Source organism: Emydura macquarii, unplaced genomic scaffold, assembly GCF_026122565.2.
Source record: "Emydura macquarii macquarii isolate MOO-44397 ecotype Brisbane River unplaced genomic scaffold, CSIRO-AGI_Emac_v2 contig_1093, whole genome shotgun sequence".
Taxonomy (NCBI): domain Eukaryota; kingdom Metazoa; phylum Chordata; order Testudines; family Chelidae; genus Emydura; species Emydura macquarii.
In genome coordinates this window covers 193,496-217,195 of record NW_027131230.1, presented here as the reverse complement: position 1 = coordinate 217,195, position 23,700 = coordinate 193,496, and the positions used below count along the sequence as shown (strand labels likewise).

General features: G+C 55.1%; 1 protein-coding gene and 1 long non-coding RNA gene across 3 annotated transcripts; one reads left to right on the top strand and one right to left on the bottom strand.

The window, feature by feature from the left end:
* The first annotated feature begins 548 nt into the window (after positions 1-548).
* LOC137151494 (sulfotransferase 1B1-like) lies at positions 549-6,044 on the top strand. 2 transcript variants are annotated; one of them, XM_067545759.1, is made up of 7 exons: positions 549-986; positions 1,351-1,479; positions 1,582-1,679; positions 1,809-1,935; positions 2,215-2,309; positions 5,154-5,334; positions 5,854-6,044. In XM_067545759.1, exons 1-7 carry the CDS (start codon positions 806-808, stop codon positions 5,964-5,966), a joined length of 924 nt encoding a protein of 307 aa, XP_067401860.1. In that variant the 5' UTR covers positions 549-805; the 3' UTR covers positions 5,967-6,044. The 2 variants fall into 2 exon arrangements, with proteins under 2 accessions (XP_067401860.1, XP_067401861.1); XM_067545760.1 differs by having other exon boundaries at positions 858-986; positions 1,368-1,479.
* Positions 6,045-22,117: 16,073 nt separating this feature from the next.
* On the bottom strand, positions 22,118-22,755 carry LOC137151499 (uncharacterized). Its single transcript, XR_010919288.1, has 4 exons — positions 22,718-22,755; positions 22,424-22,460; positions 22,245-22,282; positions 22,118-22,152 (listed from the first exon to the last, which is right to left on the bottom strand). It is a non-coding gene; the product is annotated as an uncharacterized lncRNA (long non-coding RNA).
* Positions 22,756-23,700: the final 945 nt, after the last annotated feature.

Below are 23,700 nucleotides of genomic sequence, written 5' to 3'. Positions count from 1 at the left end.
AACTGTAAAGTAACCCTCTCACTCACGGCGTCGAGGTGGAACGAGCAGGCAGTAAAGGGTTCCTTCTCCCCAATCCGCCCCAGCAACAACCTGTTTGGTTATTTCTAACAGGGGCGAGGCTGAGACGGAACAGGAACAGCTCCCAAATCCCTGCACCGGGGCATGAGGCAGGCTGGCCACCGTACCCCCAGCCCCCCTACACACACCTGAGTGCACTTTCGGGGGAAGTGCCAGGGGGGCTGCAGGGGTCTCATGAGGGCAGGGGAACATAAAAGAGGAGGGGGGATCGCTGTGTGGAGGAGGCAGGAGGTGTCATGTTTGGGGTCGTGGCATTTGTGGAGGCTGTCACTGCTGGCGGGCTGTGAGGGGGGACAAGGGGGGCACAGGGAGTGTGACTCTGGGGGAGGGGCATGCCCGGCACTGGGAGGAGGAGTGCAGGAGGCTGACAGCAGGAAGCCCGGGGACAGATTCCGTTGGGGTTGGCAGCTTGCCCTCAGTTCCACCCATCTGCATGTAACCAGCCAGCTCCAAGGGGCTGGGCCGCAGGCAAAGACTGTTCACTCAGTTGGACTGAGCTCTGTGCAGTGCGGAAACTCAGTGGCACAGGATGCAGACATAGCTCAGATGGGATCAGACGGGACCCAGCCTGCACCTTCAGCCAGGGACCCCTGAGCCAGCACCCGCAGAACCCAGTCTGTGTTCCCAGCTAGGACCCTGCAGCACCCCCAGCACCCAGCCTGCTCCCCCCAGCTAGGACCCCCCTTGCAGGATCCCAAGGGGTCCCTAAGCAGGGCTCCCCCCCGCCATGGCAGCTCCAAAGGACTACGATAAGGCCCTGCATGACTCCACTGACGTCTTCCACCGTTTCCCCCTCCACCTGGTCCACGGGATCCCCCTCATGGAGCCCATTGCCCAGCAGTGGGGCCCCATCGAGGACTTCCAGGCCCGGCCTGATGACCTCCTCATTGCCACCTACCCCAAGGCAGGTAAGAGACCAGCCCAGCCTATCACAGGGGGCGCTGTGGGAAGCGGCGCAGGGGAGCTGGGGGGCTCCCGGCTACTCCAGCCCCCAGACTCTCCCAGCAAGGGGCACTGTGAGGGGCGGGATGCTGTGAGGGGGTGGGCTCCTGGCTACTCCAGCCCTCGGCCTCTCCCAGTAGGGGGAGCTGTGGGAGGTGGGGCAGGGGCGCTGGCTGGGGGGGCTCCTGGCTACCCAGCCTGGCCTCTCCCAGTGGGGGGGCTGGAGCGTAAGGTCCCACGACTGCTTCTGGCAAAGGATTCTAGGTAGTGCCGCCTTGGCGTGAGCACGGGGGGCTGGGGTGTTCTCTGTTTGTGACTCTCCCTCGTCAGGGACCACGTGGATGCAGGAGATTGTGGACCTGATCCTGGTGCGAGGGGATGTGGAAAAGGCCTCCCGAGCCCCTACCCACGTCCGGATCCCCTTCCTGGAGATCTGCTCCCCGCCCCCAGTGCCCTCAGGTGAGTGCCTGCTGGGGGCAGGGAGCAAGACTGCAACCCCGCCACCTGCTCGCTGGGCTCTGCCCGCACGGCCAACGCTCCCTCTGCTCTGATCTCCTGCAGGCGTGCAGCAGCTGGTGAATGTTCCCTCCCCCCGAGTCATCAAGACCCACCTGCCTTTCCAGCTGGTTCCCAAGTCCTTCTGGGAGAATAGGTGCAAGGCAAGAGACCCCCTCCTCCACCCAACAGCTCGGCTGCTGCCCCTTGCTCCCGACCCACAGTCCCTGCTGCCCCAGTCCGGGGCTCCCCCTAAATCCCAACCCGCAGCCACAGCTCTCTCTCCTCCCTAGGTGATCTACATGGCCCGAAACGCCAAGGATAACGTGGTCTCCTATTACTTCTTCGACCAGATGAACAAGACGCAGCCGGAGCCGGGCCCCTGGGAACAATATCTGCAGAAGTTCATGGAGGGGAAATGTCAGTAGCGGGGGGAGGGTGCAGAGGCCCCATAGCAGCTCCACCTCCCTTCTCCCACCCCTTCCTAGGCTCTGAGGCCCTGAGGGATCGTGGAGAAGAAGCTCCATTGGTTCCAGACCTGAGGTTCCCCCCGTGGGGGTATACGGACCGGTCCTTACCTGGTGGAGGCGAGCAAGGGATTCTGGATAACTACCACTTGGTGTGAATCCATACGGTGACCACAGCAAAGGTTGCCTCCTATGACTCTTGGCGATGTCAGCTCAGTCTCTCTCCCCACAGTGGCCTGGGGCTCGTGGTACGACCATGTCTGTCGCTACTGGGATGAACAGTCAAATCACTGCATCCTCTATGTCTTCTACGAGGACTTGAAAGAGGTGAGCGTGGAACGAGGGGATGGGCTGCATGGGGCGAGGCACTGCGAGGCTCCCCAGGGGCACACTGGGTTCTGAGTCACCTCACCATTACCTACCCTTAGCATGATGGTCATGCCTGTGCCTACTCTGGTTCAGTTCCTTGAAACCACCAGCCTTTGATAGCACAAACTCCGCTGTCCCTGGCCTCCACAGGCCTCCCTCTCTCTGTCCAGGTTAGTGATAGGCGCATGTCAGCCCCTGAGCCCTCAGAGCGTCACTCTAGAGTTTCCAGCCCTGATCCACTGAACAGTCGCAGAGCATCTTACAGATCCTTTACTCCCAAAGAATCAGAACACACCAGCTTGTAAGATTCAGCTCTGGATCACCGATCCGCTTATCACAGCACTTAGCTATATTTATAGAGAGAACAATAATAAGTGTATCATCAAGAGATAGTCAAGTGACTGAATGAGAATATTGGGAAAAAATGGTTACATATTTAAAAAATCATAATCTGCTTTCTAGATCCTAAATTTAACTCACGAGGCATTCCCCTGTCTCCGACAAGGTAGTTTATTCCAAGTACTTTTCACAGCGTTTTCAACCACTCTGGCTGAAATCTCTTCTCCAAAGATCTGCTGGTGACTGGTGGCTTGTCCTCACAAACTGAAGGAATAACTGATCCATTAAACAGTGAGAAGCCATCAGACCCAAACGGTGTCACCCAAGAGTTCTGAAGGAAACTCAAATATGAAATTGCAGACCAACTAAATGTGATAAGTAACCTATCACTTAAATAGGCTTCTGTGCCAGATGACTGGAGGATGGCTAATGTCACCCCAATTTTTAAAAGAGGCTCCAGAGGCAATCCCGGCAATTACAGGCTGGTAAGCCTAACTTCAGCACCAGGCAAACTGGTTGAAACTAGAGTAAAGGACAGAATTATCAGAGACATAGATGAACACGATATATTGGGGAAGAGTCAACATGGCTTTTATAAAGGGAAATCATGCCTCGCCAATCTACTAGAATTATTTGGGGGTCTCAGCCGGCATGTGGACAAAGGAGACCCAGTGGATCTAATGTACTTGGTGTGACCCGTCCCGTGCCATCCCGCGTGACACTTGGATTTTCATGATATTTCTACACTGCAATAAAATACCCAGGGGTTGCTTGTGTAGCTGACTTGGGCTCGTGGGGCTCAGGCTGGAGCCAGGCTCTGGAAGCTTCCCCTCAGGATCCCAGAATCCGGGCTCCTGCCCAAGCCCAAACATCTGCACCACAGTTGTATAGCCTGCAGCCCAAGCCCTGAGAGCAAGAGTTGGCTGACACAGACCAGCTGCAGGTACTGTTTTGCAGTGTAAACATACCCTCAGAAAGCCTTTCACAAGATCCCTCATCAAGATCATAAGCAAAGTAAACAGACATGGAATAAGAATGAAGGTCCTCTCCTGGATTGGTAACTGGGTAAAAGATAGGAAACAAAGGTGGGAATAAATGGTAGTTTTCACAATGGAGAGAGGTAAACAGCAGGGTCCCCCAGGGGTCTGTTCTTGATTGAGTGCTATTCAACATATTCATAAAAGAGCTGGAAAAGGGGTAAATGATGAGGTGACAAAGTCTGCAGACCATATAAAATTACTCAATACAGTCAAATCCAAAGCTGACTGTGAAGAGTTACAAAGGGGTCTTGCGAAACTGGGTGACTGGGCAACACAATGGCAGATGAAATTATAAGTGCAAAGTTGTGTATATTGTAAAACATAACCCCAACTATACATACATAACGGTGGGGTCTAAATTAGCTGTTATCACTCAAAAAAAGAGATCTTGGAGTCATCATGGATAGTTCTGTGAAAACATCCATTCAGTGTGCAGGGGCGGACAAAAAAGAGAACAGAATGTTATGACCCATTAGGAAAGGGATACAGGGCTATAAAATCATGAATGGTATGGAGAGAGTGAATAGGGAAGTGTTATTTACGCCTTCCAAAAACTAGGCCTCATCCAATTAAATTAATAGATTTAAAATAAAACATAAGACAGCACTTCTTCACGCAGTGCAGTCAACCTGTGGCACTCATTGTCAGAGGATGTTGTGAAGGCCAAAAATATAACTGGGTTAAAAAAGAATTAGAGACGTTCATGGAGCCATCAATGGCTATTTGCCAAGGTGGTCAGGGACGATGCCCCATGCTCTGGGTGGCCCTAACCTCTGACTGCCAGAAGCTGGGAGTGGACGACAGGGGGTGGATCACTGGATAGTTGCCCTAGTCTGGTCATTCCCTCTGAAGCATCTGGAAGCAGCCACTGTCAGAAGACAGGTGTAGGAGATGCTGGGCTAGATGCACTATTGGTCTGACCCCGTATGGCCTTTCTGATGTTCTAACTGGGGGGGTTCATCTTCACCACAGATAGAGTGTAACCCTATTAGTTCTGTTTTTCCCTGCAGCCCCCATAATCTACTGATTAGAATTCAGCTCAGACCATAAACGGGCATCCAGTGTGAACCAAACAATGCTTAATTTACACACGACTAGCCAGAATGAGATGAGAGTCTCCCCCACACTGCCTGATACGGGTACACAGGTCATCTTTTGGTGATCTGCCTTAGCTCACAGACCTAGAGAACATAACTTTCAGTATCTATGCATAACTCTTTACATATTTTCCATACGTACATCTTCCAGTTATTATGATGACTAGCACAATACAGGCTTTCATTGAAGACTTTACTTGACAGTCTTTGGAGAACTAATATGTAGATACCAGACCCAAAGGATCCCTGTAATGCATATGCAACACTGTGCCCTTGGCCAGTTGGCATCAAGAGGTTGTTGGGTCATCATTCCTCTCCCCGACCAGTACCCAGCCCGGGAGATCCGCAGGGTCATGGACTTCTTGGAGGTGGAGCTGCCCCTAGAGGTTCTGGAGAAGATCGCCCAGCAAACGTCTTTCCAGATCATGAAGGAGAACCCCATGGCCAACTATAGAAGTGTCCCCAGCACCATCCTGGACCAGAACGTCAGCCCCTTTATGCGCAAGGGTGAGCGGGGAGACAGGGGGGTTGGAGCATCTGGGGGATTGTGGGTAACCATCCCCGCTGGCTTTGACTGGAAAGTTCCCTGTACACTGGTCTGTATCCCTTTGGTACAGGGCCTGGGAGACTTGAGCAAGGCACTGTGGGTAATGCCTGCTTGGTGTGAAGCCTAATGGCCCCCCCAAGGAGAGTCATGCCTCATTACCCAGAGTCCCTTGCAGGTGGTCATGATCACTTGGCATCAGCTCCCCTAGTGTCACTGGGGGGATGGTCATATCCTCTCCGCTCTGCCAAGGGATTCTGGGTAAATACTGTTGGGATGAGTCCACGTGGCATGCTTCCTGACTGTCTTGTCCTGTGTTCGCAATGGCAAAGGATTGTGGGAAATCAGTGACTTAGCATGGCACGAATGGGGGCATTCCCTGGAGCTGGGGTCCTGTGGCTGGGATGGAAGCACTTGGTGGTGGAAGGGGCAGCAGTGGCTAGTGGGGGGGTCTCCCCACTAATACCCCCTCTCCTCCCCAGGGGAGGTTGGCGACTGGAAGAACTATTTCACGGTGGCGCAGAGCGAGGCGTTCGATGCCCATTACCAGTGCCGCATGGAGGGGACGGGCCTGCACTTCCGTACCCAGCTCTAGGCCCCACCCTGTGGGGCAGTGGGAGAGGTGCGGACAGCCCCTGTGAACAGCGCTGCAATAAAAGTTTTTCTTCTACCACAGACATTGTGATAACTGGGAAGGGAGTGTCACGAGGGGGAGGGGGCTGGTACCACAGGAAACTTCCCCTTCAGCCCTAGACAGCATACCCCCCAGGACCACCCTGCCCCCAATGGAGGACATCCTGAGGACCCCCCCTCCACCTGACCCCGGGGACACAGATGCTGCTGGGAGTGCGAATCACACCATAGAGATGCAGAGGGCTCACATGGCAGTAAGGCAAGTACAAGGCACATAGTGGGGGAGCAGGGAGTCAGTGTATACACAGATCGCTCAATCTCACCGGGGGAGCAGTTGCATTTCATCCCTGGTGTCGTGTAAATATCAATGAACTCAAGGCTATTCTTTATCTCTTTTTCTGGGTCTCTCCCACTGTGAGCCAGGACAGTGAAAGCAGGAAGCAGAACTGGTTGCGAGGCCCTGCTAGCACCAGAGAAAAAAATGGCAACTCTGGGGAGAGAGTTTCCATGGGGCTGGGGGCCTCCCTATCCCCCTCAGCACTGCTATCAAGCATAGCAGTCATAACCCTTTTGACCTGAGCAGCTAGCCACCAATTCAGGATCAAGTAGATCGTTCTAGTTAGGAGGAGAAACTGGTGGCAAGTCAGATATTTCTTAGCTGCAGTTTTGTTTACTTACAAGCACTGTGCAAAGTCCCGTGCCTCTAAACGCAGAGAGAATCAAATAGCAGGAAACAATTTATTTTGCTGAGAGCACCAAGAATGCTCTTTTCAGCCTGCACCGCCAACCCAAAAACCTCTCCACCTGTTTCTTCCAGGGTCACACACTGTGGTCTCGGTTGCTCCTTCAAACTGTCTCAGGCCTGGTCTACACTAGGAATTTACTTGGGTATAGCCATATCTCTCAGAGACGTAAAAAATCCACATCCTCAAGAGAGACACAGGTATATCAACCTAACCCCTGGTGTGGACAGCACTAGGTTGACGGAAGAATTCTCCAATCGACCTGGCTATTGTCTCTCAGGGGGTGGATTACCTATGCCGATGGGAGAAGCCTTGGCATAGGCTGCATCTTCTCTGAAGTGCTGGTGCCACTGCAAGGGTTTATGTGTAGATAAGCCCTTAGTCTTTCAGTTTTATGTCTGGTCTGGCTTCCCACATGCACACACGGCCCTACCCAAAATAATACTCAGCAAAAGCTCTTGGGCAGATTACATTCTCCTTTTGTCCCTACTCTTGCAGTCATTAACTGAAGGGTGAGTTTACATCTATTAGTCTCAATAAGAATTTAAATCAACCCCTAACAAGGTTTCACCCAACTCATAACAGTATTCTAAAGTATCACAACACAGTGAGTACAAGACATCTCTTGGGAAAGACCCACCTCAGCAAGTACGCACATGAATCACCCCATTGACTACCAAGTGACAGAAGAGTCAAAGGGAATATTCACATGCTCAGAATTAAGCATGTGCTTAAGTGGTTGCACCATCAAGGGCTAAAACTGTGTTATTACTAGAAACTGTTCTTACCGGCATAAAATATGGTGGGCAGGGGGGTTGCTTAGCAATTTTACGCTGGAGTTGTGCTGCCCTCATAGTAGAGACGTTCATTTCACATTCAAACTGGAATGATTTTGGGAAGTTTTCTGGCCTGTGTTATACATGTGGTCAGACTAGTTCCCAGTGGTCCCATCTGGTCTTGGAAATCTAGGAATACAGCCCTCGCCCTTGGCTTTCGCAGGAGAGATGGGCCTTGTGAGTTTGAAACTTCTTAGTAAATTTGTAGATGTCATATGGAGATTTTTTTCTGCTAACCATTAGGGAACTAATTAAAGAAACAAGTACAAGACTGCCACTTTAGCAATTTAGGACCATACAACCTAGAAGGAGATATTATAAGGTGGGTCCATAATTTGTTGGAAAACCGTTCCCAGAGAGTAGGGATCAATGGTTCACAGTCAAGCTGGAAGGGCATAAAAGTGGAGTCCTCCAGGGACCAGGTCTGGTTCTGATGCTGTTCAATATCTTCATCGGTGATTTAGATATCAGCACAGAGAGTACACTTATACAGTTTGCAGTTGGTACCAAGCTGGGCGGGGTTGCGAGTGTTTTGGAGGACAGGATTAAAATTCAAAATGATCTGGGCAAACTGGAGAATTAGTCTGAGGTAAATAGGATGAAATTCGATAAGGCCAAATGCAAAGTACTCCACTTAGGAAGGAACAACCAGTTGCACACATGGGAAATGACTGCCTAGGAAGGAGTGCTGTGGAAAGGGATCTGGGGGTCAGAGTGGATCACAAGCTAAATATGAGTCAACAGTGTAACGCTGTTGCAAAAAAAGCAACCATCATTCTGGGAGGTATTAGCAGGAGTGTTGTAAGCAAGACATGAGTAGTAATTCTTCCGCTCTACTCTGCGCTGATTAGTCCTCAGCTGGAGTATTGTGTCCAGTTCTGAGCAGCACATTTAGGAAAGATGTGGCCACACTGGAGAAAGTTCAGAGAAGAGCAACAAAAATGACCTAGACAAGGTCTAGAAAACATGGGCTAGGAGGGAAGATTGAAAAGATTGGGTTTGTTCGGTCTGCAGAAGAGACGACTGAGGGGGCACAGGGTAACAGCTTTCAAGTACATAGAAGGTTGTTACAAGGAGGAGGGAGAAAAAAATTTCTTCTTAACCTCTGAGGATAGGACAAGAAACAAATTGCAGCAAGGATGGTTTAAGTTGGTGTGACAAAGTGGAGATGTCCCAGTGTTTCCTCCGAATGCTGTGTGTGTGCCTCCGTCTACCCCATATGTTACTCATGTATTTCCCCATATGTTATTCATGTATTTCGGTGATGGGACCCGGTGTGTGATCATTGCAGAGACCACCAGAGGGCAGAGGCCACATGTATGCAGGCCAGGGCAGACCCCCTTTGCCCTCCTGGGTCAAACCAGCTACAACAGGTTGTAACACCTTGTCTGGGAAAGAGACAAAGGACAGGGGAAGGGCCAGAGGCCGGGGTCTGTCCAGTGGCTGGGAGGAAAGTCGGTTGCCTGTGAGGGGGTCGAGGGGAGTGGAGCCCAAAACGGGACTCTGAGACTCCAGTCACTGCTGTAATTCCTAGTTAATCTGCTAACAAAGTCTCTCTATGCTGAAAAGCTCCAGAAGGGTAGCCGTGTTAGTCTGTATACAGCAAAAACAACGAGAGTCCTGTAGCACCTTAAAGACTAACAAATTAAGTAATTGCCACTGTTCACACATAATCATCCTCTAATCAACAATTGTGAATAGGCCTCATCTACTCTAACTGAATGGACTTTGTTAGCACTTGCCCTCCACATGGTTGTCTCTCACCCTTGGATGTATATATATACACCTCCTACCTGTGATTTCCACTTCATGCATCTGACGAAGTGGGCTGCAGCCCACGAAAGCTTATGTACGCAGAAATGTGTTAGTCTTTAAGGTGCTACAGGACTCTCGTTGTTTTCTCTCTACGCTGTGATCCTGAGAGCAAATTGTGACCCGTCCCATGCCCAGGGTAGCCACCTGACAATGCCAAGGTCAGGGCAGGCTGCAAACGGAGAACAGATTCTCCCAGTGCTGGTGGGTGGCACTGAAGCCAGATTTCCCAACCAGCCATAAACTGCACTTCTGAATCCCCACAGAAGCCAGTATACAAATGCACACAGCCCCCTTTACTACATTTCAGCTCCTGGCTCCCAAATCAGCACTAGGTCCAGTAAAGAGACCAGTTGTTTAAACGCTATGCTCTTTACTAAACAGTTTTCCTCTGACTCCAATGGGTCAGCCACAGTACCAGTTCAATATAAGTTTGGATCTTACCTAAAATACCACGCTGCCAGCCAATCCTCTAGTGACTAAAACTAAAGGTTTATTGTAAAAAGAAAGAAAGAAACCATAAGAGAAATGTTAAAGGGTCAAAGCAAATCAAATACATACAGATGATTGTAAGTCCATATACATCAAGTCTCTGGGAGAATTGTGGAGTTGCAGGCTTGTTCAGTTCCTCTGGTACATATCCAACATCTGGATGGGTCTAAGTCCTTCAGTTCAGTTGCAAAATGAATTGATCCAGAGGCAGGTATATGTCACTAACTGAACAGGAACAAAGGCAAAATGGTTTCTGTGGCTTGGCATTATATATCCTCTATCCCTGGCCATGCGGCCTTGTGGAATGTTACAAGAACTAAAATGGAGTCCAGAATCACATGGGCCAATCCTGATAACTCTTTAGGTATGCCTTTAGATTCTTCCTGGGCCCTTTGCTTCTGTAAAGATTTTGATGGGCCATTAAGCAGGCTATCATCCCGCCGCCATCCTATCTGGGGTGTTGCCCAGGCAGCACAATTTGAAATACAGGTACATCAAATATGTTCGTAAACTTCTCCTACACACATAACACATGAATATAAACACCATCATCTTTCTTAGCACTTTATAGCCATTCTGACAGTACCTGACATGGTATATCCCACATGGATTATTATGATTTTGACATATTGATGTCAAACAATATAATAAATGTTGCCTCCCACCCACAACCTAACCAGTGTGACACTAATTAACCCTCCTGACTCCCACACTGGCTGTAAATCACGTCTGGCTGCAGGCAGGTGCATGGCCCCTTTGGGGGTGTGGAGGAGCTCCCCAGGGTCCCACACCGGGGGAGTTTGGACAGTTCTGGCTGCGTCCCAAGTGGTTCCTGATCACTGGTCCTGGGGACTCCATCACAGTTGGACATTAGGAAAAAACTTCCTAACTATCAGGGTAGCAAAGCACTGGAATAAATTGCCCAGGGAGGTTGTGGAATCTCCATCACTGGAGGTTTATAAGAGCAGCTTAGACAAAACCCATCAGAGATACTTGGTCTTGCCATAAGTGCAGTGCACTGGATTTGCAAAGTCCCTTCCAACCCTAGAATTCTATGATTCTACATATGGCAAAAAACAAATACAATTGAATTTACATTTTAAGACCATTTTTTAAAAATTATAATATTTTTCTCCACCTCAGACTCTTAGCCAATGAGCTATAGAAAATTGACCAGCTGAGGCAGCTGTGGAATAACTTTGTCCCCCACACTCCACAACTGGGACAGGCACTGGCGCTGAATGCCTGTATGGATACAGTGAATCCTTGGTATTTCAGCCGGTTCAATGCAAACTGCACAAATTATTCAAGACGCTAGGGCAGACAAGGCCTTACAGCCAGTCGGCCTGGTGCCTTTTGTGGTCATTCACACCTGAACACAGTAAGTATAAGCCTCTATTGTTCTGATCTAGTAGATTTCACACCCACCCTTCAGTCACGCTGACTGTGCAAAACACCCGGCCTGTCCCGCAGGGCATCAGCAGCTCCTGAGCGGTGCAGATTATATTCCAGGAAGGAGCAGCACTGAGTCAGAATGAGATAAACTTCTGATCGTGAAAAAGTTAGTTTCCTCTGCAGGCTGCCATTATTTCACCAACAACTCCTATCATGCGATTTAGGGCTGCTACAATGTTGTTATCTGTCTAGCTAACTATTGACATGGCCACCCAGAACCACAGCACCCCAACACCTCACCGTATCCTCCCCCCCTCCATTACAATTGGGCTGCGTCCCTCACAGTGCTAAAGGGCAGCAGAGAATGATGATTAAGATACCATAAAGACGGGGTGCCTTATACACACAACCGACGGAGGGAGCAGGTAATGTTCCCAACCGAGAACTGTATTTTTTATTTATTGAAAGCCTTGTAAAAGCCACCTGGGATCAAACTCAGAGTTTATGTGTAAACTGATGCTAGTTACACATTAGCCAGAAGGTGTGAGGAGGATTAAAGGGCCTCTTTCGACTTGAAATCTATCCAATTCAGCATGTTGAAAGTAGCTTCAGGTTCTGCACCTGTGCCTAAGTCCTTGCCATCCCCCGCCCCCCATCCACCCTACATATATTGAGCCCTGCCCCATGGCCCCTCCTGTTATTGTATTACAGTCGTGTTTTCCTGTACTATTGTTTCCTCTCTCCCCTATGAAAGACCCACACAAACAAAAGGGGAAGCCTGGGAAAATAGTGACACTGACTAGACACAGAGGCCCCGGTGACAGCCTGACAATAGCCTGTCACATGCTGATGAAACCGTAGGGAACGAAGACAAGTTTTATTGAGCTAAATTAAACCTGGGGGGGTGAAAGGTTTGCGTATGTCTACGGTTCCCAGGTGTTGGGTTTTCGACCAGCAGGGAGGGGGAGAGAATCCAGGGACAAGGAAGGGGGAGGAGGGAATAGCAGCGATTGGGGGTGGAGCCTCGGGGGAAGAGGTGGAGCAAGGGGAGGTTCCTGCACTTCTGTAGTAGGGTTTACCCTGATTATTCTGAAAGCAATTGTGTCTGTGTCACTTTGGAAGCATGGGTCCTTTCGCTACTAGGGCAGGGCCGAGTGTACATGGGGCGGGGGGGCTCATGAATGTCTCAGTTCTCAGCCTTTGCAGCCCCCCACCCCGGGGGGAGATATGGGGGAGACACTGGTTCAAACTGGACCGTCCAGAAACCCGCACACTGAGAAAAGGCTTTGGGCTAAAAAGCTGGAGTTTAGGCCTTTCTCCTGGTCCCCAGGGGGCCCCTGATCCTATGGGGAAGATTGGAAGGAGTTGTCCTGCTGAGGCCTCGTAAGAGAGGGAGCTGGTTCTGAGCTGACGCTCTGCTGAACCTGTTCGCTCAAGGCTTCCCCTGGGTGGGGTATGAAACAATGACATTTCTCAGAGCCCACGTGAGAGTCGGGATAACTCCACCAAGCTGCTCAGCAGGCATGCAGGTTCTTGTATTGTTGTGATGTTTTCTCTGTAATGCCCTGTGCCTGAAGAATGAAGTTGCCTTGCTTGCAAAGCTCCACGTGGTACCTTCTATCTGTAGCAATGACACCATTATTCATCTTTGCAGAGGAAGCAAGCAAGCATCGTAGGGAAATACACCTCTCTGTGCTGGGAAATACACAGTGAAGGCAGGGGACTGTCCAGCCTGGGAATACCTCAATCTCCACCCCAGAGAGGCAGCAGGGGGGAGTTGAAAGCCAAGAGCAGGGGGCCCTTGCTGAGCCACTAAGGGGAAATACAGACCCAGTTGCCCTGGACTGTGACAGTCCCCTTCTGCAAAGCATGGCAGCAAAGCATTTAAGCCCTTGTGCTAAACTGGAGCCAAAGTCCTGACAAAGGCACGCAGGAAAATACGAGAGACACCCCACCTCACTGACTTCTCTCCAGTATTCACGTGTTATTTGGAGCAACGGATCAGATAGTTTCAGGCAGAGACATGGGGCTAGGTTTCCAAGAGAGCCAAAGGCTCAGTCCCATCCTCAAATATATTCAGGCCCCTAAAAATACAGAGAGGAACCCGGGGGCTGCCTGCCATGCAGGTTAGGTACCAGCCGCCCCTTCATTTCCTTTCCACCCCTGGGCTCTGGAGGCCAGTTGGGGACCAGTATCACCTGATGTGACGAAGTAGAAATGCTCCAAATGTGTTCTCTGAGTGCTGTGTGCGCACGCCTCAGTTTCCCCCACATTACTCAAGTATTGTGGTGATGGGACCCAGGTGTGTGATCATGGCAGAGGCCACTAGAGAGCGAACGGGCCTTCCCCAGCCTTACATACCCAGATCTGGACAGGACCCTCTGCCCTGAGTCAACCAGCTGCAACAGGTTATAACATCCTGCCTGGGAAAGAGACAAAGGCCTGGGAAGGGACAAGAGAGGCGTGTCTGTGCGATGGCTGGGAGGAAGAGCAGTCGCCAATGGGAGGGTCGGGAGTATAGGGCCCGAGAGTGTGGACTCAGAGGCTCCCCAGCTGGTGGCTGCTGTAACTTCTAATTAATGTGCTAACAAAGTCTCTCTACGCTGTGATCCTGAGAGCTAATAACCCCTCCTGACTCCTACGCTGGCTGCGAATCTCGTCTGGCTGCAGGCGGGTGAAGGCCCCTTTGGGGGGCGTGTAAGAGCTCCCCAGAGTCCCATCCAGGGGGATTCACAGGGGGAATCCAGATGGAGCAGGGGGGCTGGATGATCCGAGGCCAGTGTCAGGAGACAGCTGCACAGGTATGTGGAGACCTGAGGGGTTGCACCAGAGTCCTACCTGGCTGCGCCCGAGTGCCTGGGGGACTCCCTCACACCCCACACAACCCCTGCAGTGCAACTCGGAGCATCCTATCTGCACACCGCCGCACGTGCCAATTTCAGTATCTTGGGACCCCCACCATTTTAAATTGCTATTAAAGCTCCAGGAACAGAAAAGGGGGGGGGGGGGGAGGGATGGGAGAGGAGGGGAGAAGCATCTGTCCGAGAGGGAGGGAAGCTGCCTTGACTCAGTTCCAGAGGGGTAGCCGTGTTAGTCTGTATACAGCAAAAACAACGAGAGTTCTGTAGCACTTTAAAGACTAACAAATTTAATTTCAGCAGGTATAAGCTTTCGTGAGCTTCAGCTCACTTTCTCAGATGTGCTGCATCTGAGGAAGTGAGCTGAAGCTCACGAAAGCTTATGCCTGCTAAAATTAAATTTGTTAGTCTTTGAAGTGCTACAGAACTCTCGTTGTTTTTGCCTTGACTCAGGGATCTTCACCACCCACCTTAAAACCTGGCAAGGGGAGAGTGGCTGCAACCCAGCCAGGGCCCTAACAATAAACCTCGCTTGTCTTTCCTACCCATGTGCACCCACGCCAGGCCTCGTGTCTCTGAGGGCTTGTCTACACGGCAGCGAGAGACCTGCAGCTGGCCCGGGAGAAGGGACTATTTAACCACAGTGTAGACATTCAGGTTTGGGCTCAATAATGATTGGGAAAAAGGCAAATATAGTGCCCATCTTCGAGAAAGGGAAGAAAGAGGATCCGGGGAACTATAGACCGGTCAGCCTCACCTCAATCCTTGGAAAAATCATGGAGCAGGTCCTTAAGGAATTGATTTTAAGGCACTTGGAAGAGAGGAAGGTGATCAGGAACAGTCAGCATGGATTCATCAAGGGAAAGTCATGCCTGACCAACCTGATTGCTTTCTATGAAGAGGTGACGGGCTCTGTGGATATGGGGAAAGCGGTGGACGTGATATACCTTGACTTTAGCAAAGCTTTTGATACAGTCTCCCACAGTATTCTTATCAGCAAGTTACAGAAGTATGGGTTGGATGAATGGACTATAAAATGGATAGAGAGCTGGCTAGATCATTGGGCTCAACATGTAGTGATCAGTGACTCCATGTCTAGCTGGCAGCCGGTAACAAGCGGAGTGCCCCAGGGTTCGGTCCTGTGGCCAGTTTTGTTCAACAGCTTCATTAATGATCTGGAGGATGGGGTGGATGCACCCTCAGTAGGTTTGCAGTTGACACTAAGCTAGGGGGAGTGGTAGATACGCTGGAGGGCAGGGATAGGATACAGAAGGACCTAAACAAACTGGAGGATTGGGCCAAAAGAAATCTGATGAGGTTCAACAAGGACAAGTGCAGAGTCCTGCTCCTAGAACGGAAGAATCCCATGCACAGCTACAGACTGGGGACCGACGAGCTAGGCAGCAGTTCTGCAGAAAAGGACCTGGGAGTTACAGTGGACAAGAAGCTGGATATGAGTCAGCAGTGTGTCCTGGTTGCCAAGAAAGCTAATAGCATATTGGACTGGATTAGTAGGAGCATTGCCAGCAGATGGAGGGAAGTGATCATTCCTCTCTATTCGGCATTGGTGAGACCGCATTTGGAGTATTGTGTCCACTTTTGGGCCCCCCACTACAAAAAGGATGTGGACAAGTTGAGAGAGTCCAGCGGAGGGCAACAAAAATGATTAGGGGGCTGGAGCACAAGACTTATGAGGAGAGGCTGAAGGAACTAGGCTTGTTTAGTATGCAGAAGAGAAGAATGAGGGAGGATTTGATAGCAGCCTTTAACTACCTGAAAGGGGGCTCCAGGGAGGATGGGGCTAGGCTGTTCTCAGTGGTGGCAGATGGCAGAACAAGGAGCAATGGTCTCAAATTGCAATGGAGGAGGTCAAGGTTGGACATTAGGAAAATATTTTTCCCTAGGAGGGTGGTGAAGCACTGGAATGGGTTACCTAGGGAGGTGGTGGAATCTCCATCCTTAGAGGTTTTTAAGCTGCAGCTTGACAAAGCCCTGACTGGGATGGTTTAGTTGGGGTTGGTCCTGTTTTGAGCAGGGGGTTGGACTAGATACCTGCTGAGGTCCCTTCCAACCCTCATCTTCTATGATTCTATGATTCTATGGAGCCTGGGCTACAGGGCAATGAAACAGCCCCTTAGCCCAAGTCCCATGAGCCTGACTCAGCTGGCCTGGGCCAGCTGCAGGTGTCTAACAGCCATGTAGACACACGCTCCCAGCCCCTCTCTCTCCACCAGCAGGGAAACTGTTGGGACACGGAGAGATCAGAGAGATGTCCCAGCTGCACCCCAGCATAGCACACCCCCGACCCCCAGCTCTGGAGCTGCAGGTGGCATCATCCCAAGAGGAGGTAGAGAAGCAAATTATTCGTTTGCCCTCATTATCCAGGAGCCAAGAGCCAAATTATCAAACCAGAAACACGGGGTCGGTAGGGACCAGGAAGGAACAATCCAAATAGAGAAGGTAGCAGCGTTGACACACAAGACCCCCAGAACAGCCAGCCCCCACCCAGCTCCCAGCAGAGAAACGGCTCTGCCTCCTACCTTCTGCTGGCCGACATCTGGGGCTCCTTGCTGGGGGGGGCGAGGGAGTAGCCTGTGTCCCCCCAGCCGCACTGCTGCGACTAGGAGGCCTGGTAGGTCGGGCAGAGGATGCCACCCTTATGTTCTCACTCGGTCCATCTTTCGCCTGAACTGCCTCATAAAGCCCCTTTTACTCCACATGTCCCCACAGATCCCCCTTACTGCCCCCTTTCCTGCCAAGAATCCCTCTCCTGCCCCCTCATCGCTCCCCTCTGCCGTCACAAACCCCCTCGCTCTTCCCCCAAATCCCCCCACAGGCCCCATCACCCCCAAACCTTCCCAGCCCTCTTCCAGCCCTCCCCCCAATCCTCCCCACAGCCCCTCCCCCTCAAATCCCCTTTGCTGCCATAATCTCCTCTCAGCCCCATTTCCCCTCCATGGACTCCCTGTTATCCCCCAGGGCCTCCCCCCAGGGCCTGCTCACCCCACCCCCTTCAGAGCTCCCCAGCCCCCCTCACCTCTCCAGTTACCCCACCCTTCCCCCTCCTCGCAGACCCCTGACACTCACCTTCCCCGCTGCCCCATACACCCCTCAGCTCCCCTCCCCACCCCACTGACCCCCCCAGGCCTCCCCACCACCCCGCTAGCCCCCCCCCCATGCACCATAAATCCCTCATGGCTCCATGTCAGCCCACAGCCCCCATGCTGACCCCCCATGATCATTCCCCCTCAGCTCCCCCATGGCCCCTCCCCCCGGAGGCTCCTGCCTGGCGCTGCTGGCCCCACAGGTGACAAGTCCTGAGTGCGGGAAAATCCAACCCCCACAGGGGAGGGACCATGGGGTGTCAGTGCAAGGGGGACTCCAGTGGGGAAACTGGGGGAGGAGGGCAATAGGGGTCGTGGGGGGGAAGATCATGGGGGGCAATAGAGGATTATGGGGAGGGGAAACAGGCTACAAAGGGGGCAATTGGGGAGGGTCAATAGGGGGCCACAAAAGAGTAATTGGGGGGTTATGGGGGCAGAACTATGGGGCAGTGAGGGAGGGGCAATGGGGAGTTGGGGGGCACCATAGGGAGGTGATGAGGGGAGAGACAGGCCCCAGGAGGGCCAAGATAGGGATGGGGAGCAGGTGGTCATGGTGGTGGGTAACGGGGGAGGCAGACGGGGCAGGAGAGCAGGGCAGGGTCAGAAAAGGGCTCAGTGGGGCATGGGGGGGGAGCTTTCAGCGTCCCACCCCCCTCTGGGGTCCAGCCCCTCCTACAGTTGGCGGGTGCTGACATCGCAGATGAAAACACAGCTACCATCTGGGGGGCGGGGGAGATTTCGGGGCGAATGCCCCGGTTTATTGGGAAGGTTATATACACATCACAAATACTTACAAGCCCCTGACTAACAGATGGGGCTGTGGCAGCGTGAGGCCAGGTGTGGGCAGCCCTGGGGAGGCGTGGGGAAGACGAGAGGGTCTCCGCCTGCCCCCCGGCCCATAGCACCGGCCCCTCCGATACGGACGCGGACTCCTTAGCTCCCGGCTGGGCAAATCCACCCCCTCCCGTACGGGGCCGCGCTGGCCAAGCCAACTTAACACAGCCCATTCCCCAGGACCTCCAGCCTCCTTTGCCGTGGGGCAGCACCCTCCGGCCCGCTGGGGAGCCCAGAGCCCAGCCAGCGGGCTGGGGAAGAACCGATTTCATTGGCTGGGGCTCCCCAAAGTCCTGAACGCGGCGTGTGGGGCTGCCCCGGGCGGCCGGGGGCCCATGGACATTCACGCCAGGGGGCAGCGATGGAGGGAACTGGTCTCCAGCGCCAGGCCCCTAGGGCACGTTGACGTAGTCGTAGTCGGGCAAATCCAGCGAGGCTGCGGGGGGGGAGAGAGAGAACCAGAGGGTCACGGGAGTGGGGTGCCACCAAAGCCCAGGGGCGTTGTGCCGTGTGACTGCATTGTACCCCGTGCCTGCGTCAGACAGGGGGTGGGGGGCTCCCAGCAGGTCCCGGGGGGTTATGGTTTCCTGGCGCGCCAGAGAGGGGGACATGCCCAGGGCGGGGCGTCTTTCCACGGCACAGCAGAAGCCGTATCAGGTCTCTGTGGGGTCAGAGAGACGGCCCCGGGGCTTGGGGGAGGTCAGGACCCTCAGGGTGTCAGGGGGGCGTTCACACACAGGAGGGGACGGGGCGGGGGGAAGCAGAGCCCGCACGGGCTTTAGGCTCTTTGGCTTCCACATTCACACAGGAAACATTTCCTCCTGCGGGAGAGAAAGGAAGGGGCTTGTTGGGGGGTCACATGTGCCCGGGGGGCGGCGCTGGGCTAATGCATGGCACATGCTCACAGACGGCACACACGTGTCGGGCACCAGCTGCACCTAGCGTGGGCCCTGAACTCAGGACCTGCGGCGACCTGAGCCTGAACCGCCGGGCCACAGCTAAAGGACGCACACACACACACACAGGGGAGTGCACACGTATACATACACACAACACACAGAGGGGTGCACATGCACACACACACACCACCTGTACACACCCAGGGGAATGCACGCATATGCACACAAGGGCTGCACACACACACACACCACACGGGAGTGCACACGCACACACCACACACACAGGCCCAGGGTAATGCACGCACATTCACACAGGGGCTGCACACACACTCACACAGCTGGACGTGCGCACACACATACCACACACAGAGGGGCGCACACACACACTCCCCTGCACTTACCTTCCTTGTGACTGGGGCCCTCCTGCCTGTGGGGCCTGGTCCTCTCAGCCTCCTCTGGAAGAACCTCCCTGCAGACGGGGAGGGAGCAGCGCGGTGAGAGTGGGGGATAGGGGACAGAGGCCCAGCCCTCTCCCCCTGGGGAATGTCCTCAGGAAGGGGTCTGGCCCTACACCCCCCTGAGCACCCAGAGATCCCCCCTGCAGGGCCGAGTCCCCTCTGCGCCCCCCACACACACGCAGCTCACCCCAGCCCAGCGAGGGCGCAGCCCCGTAATACTCACAGATACTCCTTGTCCTTCCCCACGGAGCCTGTAAAACACAAGGCGCAGCAGTGGGGTGAGAGGCCGCGGGCTGGGCCCACACCTCAGGGGGGGCTCAGTGTGCAGGGCATGCCCCATGCCCAGGTAGCCCCATAGGGTCCAGACTCTCACCAGCCCCCCCGTGGCTGCCTCCAGGGCCAAGGGGCTTTTGCTGAGCTGCCCTCCATGAGAGACGTTCCCACTTGGGGGTGTCCGTAACCCAGGAGACCCCAAAATGCTGCTTTAGCAGAGACATAAAGGGGGCAGAGGGTGGGGTGTACAGGGGGGTGGCTGGAGGGGGGTGTCTGGGGATGAACGGATGGGGCAGTAGGACATGGGCTCTCCCAGGAGGGCCGGAGAACGGGTCTCTGTCAGGAGAGGGGCAGGGCAGTGGGGAAGGGTCTCTAACGGGGGGTCCGGATGTGCCGAGTGCGGCATTTCATGGCTCACTTACTTCCCGGGACGGTGCCGTCCACATTTACATAGTCCTCCTCAGAGTCTGAAAAAAGAGACCCCGCCTGAGTCACCTGGGACACAGTCTGGGGGGCACAGCAAAGTGCCCCCCTGCCCTCTTTCCCCTACCCCTCCACATCCCTCTCCCATGCCCCTACCCTGCCTCTCACCCCTCTTTCCCATTCCCCCACCCCGCGCCCCCTCCTGAGGGCCGAGGATGCAGGCGGGACTCTCACAACAGGTCTGTGTTGATAAGGGGCCTTGGGGTACAGAACCGAAGGGGCCCCGCTCATCCTGTCCCCTCCCCACATCCCACTCCATCCCCGGCACTCACTGATGTTCACATAGCTGCCGTGGCTGTCCACATCTGCCAAGAGACATGTGGGTTAGAGACACAGAGGGGCAGATGGCTGGGGGGGGGGGTGCATGCAGATGGGGGGGCCTGCCCCACCCAGCACAAGCCGGGGCTCCATTACCCCAGACCCCACTCACCGGTGCCAGATTCCCGGGCCTGCTTCAGGGGCTCAAAGACTCTGTGGGGAGGAAGAAGGGGAGTCACAGCGTGCTGGTTCCTGGCCCTTTCCATGCCGGGACCCCCCTCCCCAGCCAGGACCCTCCCATCAAACCAGGTCTCCACCCCAATTAGCTACACCCCCCTCCCCCCCGCAACATGGGACGGGCAGGTATCCCCTACTGGGGACAGGACCCATAGATGGAGAATCCATCCCTTAGGGCACCTGAGAACTGAATGCCCAGAGGAGAGGAGGGTCTGGGGGGGAGGGATCCAGGGCAAGGCCCATGGGGGAGCAGGGTGTGGGGGGAGCCAGGGCAAGGCCCATGGGGAGCAGGGTGTGGGGGGGGGGCCAGGGCAAGGTCCATGGGGAGCAGGGGGGCAGAGGGGCAGCCGGATGGGGGAAGGTGTTTGGTACCTACTCAGTGTGCAGCGGCTGTGTCCGCGGGACAGGAGCTGTAAGGAGAGAGGGGGAGACAGTGACCCCCACACATGACGGGTGGGGGGGGGCACAGCAGGCAGACTCCTGGTCCCTAGGGCAGGTACCCGCCCTCCTACCATGCTGCAGGGCCACGCTGTGGGAGTGTCTCAGGGACACGTGTCGTGTGGGGTGGTTGCTGGGGGTGCATCTCGGGCATGTTGTGGGGTGTGATGGGAAGTGGGTGTCTCAGGGTGTCACATGTGGGCGGCACTGCAGGGGGTGAAATGCAGGGGGTGTGATGCAGGGTTGTCAGTTGCAGGGGGGCATGTCTCAGGGGTTGTGATGCAGGGGTGCGTGTCTCAGGGCGTGCGTGTCTCAGGGCGTGTGTCACAAGGGGGTGTCACATGGGGGCCTGTCGTTGCGGTACTTACGATACTGAAAATCATCATCGTCCTCGTCTAGAGAGAGAGGAAACGGCGCTTGTGTCACCAGCCACGCGGCCCCGGTGCCCCCCGTCCCTCCATCCCCCGTCACCAGCCCGTTCCCAGGACGACCCATTCCCCAGGCCACACGTCTTGGCAAGGGGGCTGCACTTTGAGGGCGATGGGGACACACCGGAGAGTCCAGAGCAGCACAACAAAAGTGACGGAAGGGTGAGAAAAGCTGCCCTGCCAGGCAGGATTTGGGGTCCTGCCGAGACGAGGGGGGGGGGCTCTGTGGACATGCGAGGGGGGGTCAGAGAGGACGATGACGGGTGACCAGCTGGTCTCTGGGCTGCTGGTGCTGGGGAGATTTTGGGGGGCAGTGAGGGGAACCCTTTCTAACCCATGGGATTTAACAGGCACCCCAGAGAGGTTGTGGGGTCATCACTGGGGGTTTCCAACCCCAGGCCAGGGCTGGTCTAGGCTCCTTGGCCCTACCTCGGTGCAGGCGGGCTGGGTTCAATGATCCCTTGAGGTCCCTTCCAGCCCCACACCTCTGTGCCTCACTACTCAGCCTGCCCCCCATCTCCACCCCACACGGGTACTCACTGTCCATATTGCAGGGGCCGGTGGGAGGCCGTGGGGAAGCACTGGGGCCAGCGGTAGGATCTGAGGAAGAAGGGAGTGGGAGGGTGAGGTGGGCCGGGGGCTCTGGCCCCCAGGAAAAAGGGGGGGGCAGCTGCCCAGTCCCAGGGACTCACCTGAGACGTAGCGTGACCCCAACTCCTGAGGTGACTCTCTGCAACACACAAGGGCAAGGGGGCAGCATCTGGGGGAGGCACCTCGGGGTGGGAGGAGGGGAGGGGAGGGGCAGCAGCAGGGGGGAGCATGGGTAGCTCTGAGGGGAGGGGGAAGAAGCGGGGGGGGGGGGGGCACTTACCTGGGTTGTGGGCCCGGTGTGGAGAAGACCGACAGCTCTGGGGGACAGGGGTCAACGATGTCACCTCACTAACGAGCGGCCCAACGGACTTCCCCTGTCCCCTACCCAGCCGGGCCCCCCCCCGTCTTCCCTCCCCCTGTCCCCCTTCCCCGCCCCTTGTACCCCCTCGCCCCATCTCCCCTCCCCAGCACCTGTCTCCCCTCCCCTATCCCTTTCCCAGTGGGGCCCCCGCTGCCCTTCCCCACCCCTTGTACCCCCCTAGCCCCCAGTTCCCTCCCCCCCCCCCTCACTCACTTCTCCGGCAGAACCCGCAGAGCAGCAGGCAGCCCCCCAGGAGGACGAGCGCCCAGCCCCCCACCCAGGCGCTCGCCATGCCCTCGGCCCAGGCCATGGGCAGCTGTGTGGGGTGAGAGAGAGGAGAGAGCCGGGTTAGAGCAACAGAGACCCCCACTGTCCCCCCAACTCCCCCGGGGCACTGCCTCCCAGGCCAGCCTGCAGGACAGTGGGATGGACAGACATAACTGGCACAGCCCCTCGCCCTGCAGCGGGAACCAGCCCAGGGCAGGCAGTGGCAGGGGCCCTGACACAGCGAGGTGCGCCAGTGTGGGCTGCTCCCCGCAGCGCCCCTGGCCAGGCCAGCCCGGGGGGCCAGGCGTGGGTAGGGCTCACTCTATGGGTTCTGTGCACCCACAAGGAGACAGGGCATCGGGAGTGGGGGCGGGTGGCAGGGGGCGACAGCGAGGCACTGCAGGGGGCTGCCCCCCTTACGGGGGTGAGGGGCGGCTCCCTGGCCTGCCACCAAGTCCCCATCAGTTCATGTACAGTCCTCCCCCTCCCCCCCACCCTGTTTGCACTGCCCGGCAGCGCAGGATGTGGAGGGGAGGGGGGGTGACAGACAGGAAATGGAGAGCGGGGGCCAGGGCCCGGCTGGGCTGAATCAGCCCCTTCTACTGGCGTCAGTGGGGCTGGGCCCTGGTCTGTGCCCTGTATGCCTCCCACTCCCCCACCCCAGCAGGCTCTGGTTGCCTGCCCCACTCCGGCATGGGACCTGCCCCCGCAGCCTCTGTGAATGGTAGCACCTGAGCTATGGGAAACAACCCCCCCCACACACCACATTATGGGGCAGGATGGCAGGGACAGGACAGCCCCCCCCCCTTCACTGTGGGGCAGGATGGCAGGGGCAGGGACAGAGCCCCCCAAGCCCCAGCCCAGCTGCTCGCTCACCTGCGCTCAGAGTCCGGCTGTGAGTGCAGCGCTGTGACAGCGCATCGCCTGCA